This window comes from Rhipicephalus sanguineus, chromosome 9 (assembly GCF_013339695.2).
Source record: "Rhipicephalus sanguineus isolate Rsan-2018 chromosome 9, BIME_Rsan_1.4, whole genome shotgun sequence".
Taxonomy (NCBI): Eukaryota; Metazoa; Arthropoda; class Arachnida; order Ixodida; family Ixodidae; genus Rhipicephalus; species Rhipicephalus sanguineus.
Window position 1 is genome coordinate 49970441 of NC_051184.2, and position 6547 is coordinate 49976987.

Consider the following 6547-nt stretch of genomic DNA (forward strand, 5'->3'; position numbering starts at 1 on the left):
CGGGTGCCGCCTTAAGGAGCTTCGCCCCTAAAACTGGCGCGTAGTGTCAGCGTGCATGGGGAAGAGGGTTAGCAGCGCAATAGCTATGCGTTTGCCAACATGACTGCAACACCGTCGTTGCAGTCGCGCCATGCGTAGGGGCGCATCGATGAGCACCTGCAGCGAGCAGATGGAGGAAGACGGGGGGGGGGGGGGGGGGGGGGGGAGTAGACGACGCGCACGCACATCGACCAAAGCGAGAGAGAAAAGCTTTTTAAATCGAAATGATAGGTATTCTTTAAGCTTCCTTACCACGGTTTCCGCAAATAACCATAAAAGTAGCTACAATATACGCCAATATAGAAGTTCAAAGTAGCCAGAAAGTAGCCATATTGAGCAAACCTGCAATTTTCATTGCCAGACGAGGTCGTAGAGTAGCCAATTTTGCGCCAAGTAGCCATCAACGGCAACCCTGCCATTAAGGCTTGCCTGAATGTCCGATCCGGGATATCCAGGCAAGCGTTTATGGATAGCGATCCTGGATACCCGAGTGGTTACGACGCTCGCCTTCGAACTGTTGGTACCCGGGTTCGAGTCGTGCGTCGTCGTCCCGCCAATAGATATAAGCTGCTGTCGCAGGACCAACCGACGCGTGCCGTTACTTTAGTGGTCGAGCACGCCTCGCAAGCAAGCCTAGAAGTGCCGCCACCTAATGAATTATATCTTACGCCGTGGTTCTGAGGCACTTTCCGCGGAGCATCAACCTCGCCACTCCAGGTGCGCCTCCCACTGGCTCATCCGCTACACCCAACATCGCCCTCGCCACTCGTTTGACTACACACCGCATTTCCTTCTCCACCAAGCCTCACTGTCGCCTTCCTAATGGCGGCCTATCCCTCCCTCTTCCTACCACGCCTCACCCTCGCTACACAGCAAGACCCCGCTGCCAGCGTTGACCGAGCACCAGCAGACAGCGAAAGGCCGTCTAAGAGCAGATTAGCTGTTAAAAGCAAACTATTCTCAGTACTATGCTCCCTACTATGAGACAGAGGCACGCTCTTCCGAAAAATTCGGTAGACCCCACGCGTTGTGGGAATCTGTTTCATGCGAAGAAGTCAGCGAGTACTTCTATGATGTTTTTTATGGCATTGAGCCAAGCGTTACGAGGTCGACGGACGTGTTTTTGTAATTGTAGTAGCTATGTGCACATTGCGGGCTTACCGGGCACGTCGACAACATTGGCGTTTAAAGGGTAACTTACGGTACTACGTAACGTTAGCCCTCACTTTAGAGTACATACGTCAGTATTATCGAAACTAAGTGCACTTTATGGTTCAGTCATGTGAATATCATATGCAACTTTTCATAACGTATTCCTAAGGGGACGAGCAATGCTGAAATATAGCTTGCTGAATCATAGGAATATAAATGTAATGTTTATTAGACTGCTATAAAAGCGGAGCCAACACTGGCACCACAGACGTTAACCTGATATGACGCCTGCATCGTAAGAGTACATATGTAGTGTTAATTGCTTTCTTGTAAAATTACATAGCCAGCACTACAACCGCAATTGACGTTGCACCGATATTCCGCCTCCATAGGCTGTTTTTTCAAACCAGTTTATAGACCTGTCGTGGCTCTGTGGTAGAATGTCTGATTGCCAGACGAAACGCTTGGGTTCGATTCCTGCTGCGCCGTGCTCCCGACCGGGCTGCAGAAACTAGGCACCTTTTCCTCTTCAAACCACTACCATCACCACCATCCTAATTTTTGTTCCATCTATTCGTGAGGTCATCGTGGCCGATGTCGGTTTTTCTTAACGGTCTCGCGTTTAAGTTACCAATGTCTGTTCTCGCCGTTGCTGGGGCGATATAAACTGTCAGTCACCTGTGGCGCATACCCCGTGCGCCGCGGCCAGTGGTAAACGGGTGTGTGCCACATGTGTCTGGAGGAAAGGGTTTGACGATGTACTCGACAGGATTTTCATGTCATTCATGTCGTGACCCCACAGTCATATTCGTCAAATCCTCTTACCCTCCAATGCCAGTTTTGGTCTACACCAAGTTAAGGAGGCGATCACGAGAGCACCCTGACGTAGATGGCTAGATAGATACATAGACAGAAGCAATTAAAGTGTCAGAGGTTCGCTAAGAAATGCTTCGCATTTAACAAGTGAAGACGATGAGGTAGAGCGACAAATAGAGAAACCTGGGTAAGTAAAATAAATCGAGAAACTCACAACAATTAGAGAAACTTGGGTAAGCAAAATAAATCGAGGAACTCATGTGGGTTATGTTGAAAACACAGCGTCACCTTGCCTGGTTATATTGACCACACTTCTCTGGATATATTTCCACAAACTTAGCGAATTCCCATAACCGTCGAAGTTACATAAAACTCTTCATCTTCGACGCAGCTCTTTTATAATCAGTAAGATATTTTGACCAGTAAATTGATGAAGAGAAGATTATCGCAACAAAGCCGCAGGAAGCTAAATCATGCGTTGTCATTAAGCTGAAAAACGGGGCGTGCAAACACAGACACAAGAGAGAAGTCAAAACACCTTGAATACCTCGTGCCATCACGCGTTATGCATTAACAAATGTCATAACATGTTACGGAAGTATATGATCCAGCACATGACCAGATGAAGTGCACGAATTCACCTCGGTGTGTTATGGTGCTTTCTAAATACAACCCATTGCTCGAGGCAGCCTATGGTTGGGTCTGACCGATGCAATTAGCTCCGACGGCTCGATGCCGGAGTTAATCGCTTAGCTCCGGCAGAAATAAGCTCCAACGGCAGCGAGCCGCCGGAGCTAACTGCGGAGTCACCGTTTGGATTAAAGTCTCATCAACGCCTCTTGAATCGCTAAGGCTGGGTTCTCACAGGCGTCACACACTGCGTTGCGTCAAAAATGGTACGCCACTGACACCAACAGCATTGGTTAACACCATTAGCGTGCATTTATGAAGAAAAAAGGGCGAGAGAAAAAAGGGTTGCTTCATCATGAACTCCGGTGCCGTAACGCTGATGTAGTGTTTAACGATTGTGAAAAATTAGGCCTAAAGAGGCACGAGAGGTAGCATGATTGAACTAGAATCGCGGGCCTGTTTCTAGTAACGCCACGGTTTACTGCGCAGCACACTGAGGTTCTTACGACGAACTTATATTGTATATCCTGTGAGATATCAGATTGGATCAGATATGACACCTACACCCGCCCCTTCTTCGGCAATTTTTTAATCAAAAGCGGGGGTGTTCTTACACACACACACACACACACACACACACACACACACACATATATATATATATATATATATATTATATATATATATATATATATATATATATATATATATATCGTGCTAGCATAATAACTTACTTGGTTGTATACTGCCCGCACTGCTACTTTGTGCTAAATTATGCCTAACGTTAGCTAGTGTGGCTGAATAACGGTTAATGTAATCGTGGTTGGCAAATCAGTTTCATGGAGTCCCGAAAAAGGGGGAAGGGTGATGCCAGCAAATATTACCGTACACCAATTTGGAGCCCCAAGCTACAAAGAAATCCATGCGAATTTCCCGAAAGGCAAAACATCTCAGTCGAAGACAAAATGCGTCTTCGTCCAGGGTTTGAACCCGGGACCAACGGTTTCCGAGGCGGTCATTAATCGAACTGAGCTAACTCGGATGCTGGCAGTTGGCAATGCGAGGGTGAATTAACCGAAAAGCCGATTGATTCATCCTAGCGAACTTTTTAGAGTTGCAGGCGAATTGTTGAGAGTTGTTAAATTTTTTAATGCTTCTGGGGTGAGGAACCCAACCAATACCGGAACAAGCTTCCTAGCCCAACCGGTCGTCCGGCATACAAGTGCATGAGGTCGATTGTATTTGACGTTAAGGTCAGGAAAGCTCAACATCTTCAATGTTTGCACTCCGAGACATAGTGATTTGAGGTGAGGAATTTTTCCTATTTCGGCAACCTTTGCTGCACCATGTATTTCAGTGTGCGTGGGGTGGGAATGGGGAAGGGAAATACAGTGAAAAGTAAAAAAAAAGCGGCTAGGAGGGAGCAAACCCATGTTAACATGCCATGAGGACAACAGAAATTGCTGTTGTGACAAGATTCCTCTGTAGTTGATACTAATAACTGATCTGCAACCGATATTTTCTATAACAACAGAAGTGACTTTTGTCGCGTTTGTGTTCTTTCGAGAAATACCTGAAGGACCACAACAAATGTTTGTAGCAGCGCAAAAAAAAAAAAAAAACGTGTCCTCACAACTGCAATCGTACTGTCACGCCAGAAATTTCTATGAAATGACGCGAAATATCTGATGTGGCAATACAGATACCCGTCGACACATCACATCCCCAAAAGAGGATCGCGACAGATGCCACGGTTACAACAGCATTCTATGCCCTAAAATACGTCAGAATTTTCAGTCGTCCCATTCTGGTGTATTTTTGAACTCTAAAGGCCAGCTTTTCGAGACAAGTTTTCACGCACTACCCAGAGCCAGGTCAGTGCACGCGTCTCACATTTAGAAGAGCCGGTGGGTGTCTGATGGCAGTGGAAATAGGGAGCCCAGTACGATCTGCATTGACAGCGGACCAGTGAAGCGGATTGCTTCAGAGGTTTCAATATATGCATGGCACTACACTTCGTTCCAAAATGCGAGCTATTATCATTGTTATGAGGAATTATCTTTCTGCCTGCTTCGTTTTCCTCAAAGAAAGGCACAGTCATGCAGTGGCGGCTAGAAATGGGATTCATTGCCAGGAATTATTGACCTAACTAAGAGACAGCACACGCAAACACTTTAAAAATGTATTTGTATAAGCAATATTTCAAATTTTCTTAGCAGTCTTTACGAATTTCGACTGCCCTTGAGTAAACGCACTTCCCACACGCTGCCAGGTCAGGGCATCTTTCGCTGGAGTTCATCAAACGTAGAATTTAGTTGCGGCTGGCTTCTCGCGAATGGAGTCGCACTGCTGGTTCGGGCATTACGTATCAACCTTCGTCGCAGCAGCTTCGTTCTTCTCGACAACTTTTTGTTTCAATTCTTGAAGCCTCGCCAGCAGCTTTTCGAACTGATACGTGCCTAAATTGAACCCGGCGGGGTCATTCATTTGGGTTCCCGTAAGGTGCAGCCTCGAAATAACAACGCCTTCGTACATTTCATACAAGTCTGTGAATTTCTTGAGCACGCTGTCTTTCAGAGTCTGCGCGAAAGGCGAATTATCTTGGAGGCAAGCCTCCACCGTGTCGCACACAGCAACCCTGATGGTCTCGTGCTGCAAGATGGATTCGAGACACTCACTGGCTGCCTCGTCTTCGAACTTGTGCACATCGCAGAGCAGCGATTGGATGGAAAGGAGGAGACTGCTCAACGACTGGGCTGGGCTCCACGTTGACCCGAATGTGTTGAGCGTGCTGAGGCAAATGTTGCCGCTTTTGTCGATGTGCTCGTTGAACTGGACCCGCCCAGCGTCTGTTGTCATGAAGCGCACCTTTGGCGGTTCGAGCGGGTATCGGTCGATGTATTGCACGGAGAAGTGGAAGAACCCGCCTTCGAGCGGCGTACCCTTAGGGCCCATAACGATGGCGTTGATTTTGGTGATGTCGTGCTCTTCCGGTGCGATGAAGATGCCCGGTGGCGGGTCGGCGTTGAACTCGGCGATCTCTCGATTGATGCGAAGCAGGCGCGCCGGCGGCACATCATTAGCCGCCATAGCCGCGACGCCCTTGGATGCTCCCTGTTGGTTGTCCATAGCGCGTTTGATTTCGGATGCAGGTGCTTTGGATGAAGTGGATGAGATGATGGTAGCCAGCCGCCTGAACGAATGTTGTTCGTGTTCTTGTTCACGTATATCTGTGGCTCACACCCACTGTGGGAGATTCGCCACGAATTGACTGGTTTCATAAAACGTTATGGAACTTTAGGAAAAAGGAGCTTATAAAATACAAATATTACAAATGATATAGGAAATTTTGGTGCTCTTTGAACGGTATACAAACAATAGCTCTCATATTTTTGTTAACGGGATTCCACGTCTTCTTTTGCTTATCTTCCGAGGGTGCGTTCGCGCTCGCTAGAACTGCAACCCCACGTTACCTTTTGCAAGCTCTCTAATAAAATACCTTTCGAGAATACCCCTGTTACAAATGAAAAACTCAGCTTTTATAAGAAACGTGAAAGTGCTAACGTACTGCGACCTCATAAAACCAGACGAATGCGTAATAAAGCAATGATCCATACTTGACAAAGAAAAACGAAGAAGGGTCAATGCTATAGGCACAATATTGTGCGTAGTATTTGGTAGAAAGATATCGGCGCCATTTTGTTTTTGCATTGAAGGCAATGTCGTTGCTAAATTTGTAGGAAGGTACACATTATTTCTGTGGTGTAGGAAATGTTACTTGAGCGCTTTTTTTTATTTGCTATCTCTGTTTATAACATTATTTCGTTCGCGGCCAATGCCACAAAAATCTGCACATCTCGGTTAGAAGCTTTGGGAAAAACGTTGCCCTTAGGACTGCTTTTTAGCAGCA

The 6547-nt window shown here is 46.7% G+C and overlaps 1 protein-coding gene across 1 annotated transcript; it reads right to left on the reverse strand.

Annotated features, from left to right (window-relative positions):
- Window positions 1-4998: 4998 nt before the first annotated feature.
- Window positions 4999-5766, reverse strand: LOC119405512 (ubiquitin-conjugating enzyme E2 Z). Its single transcript, XM_037672346.1, has one exon. It carries the CDS (start codon window positions 5764-5766, stop codon window positions 4999-5001), a length of 768 nt encoding a protein of 255 aa, XP_037528274.1.
- Between the last annotated feature and the right edge of the window lie 781 nt (window positions 5767-6547).

Excerpts from the sequence above, each read along its gene's own strand:
- LOC119405512 (XM_037672346.1), bottom strand. The coding sequence starts at position 5,766 with ATGGACAACCAACAGGGAGCATCCAAGGGCGTCGCGGCTATGGCGGCT.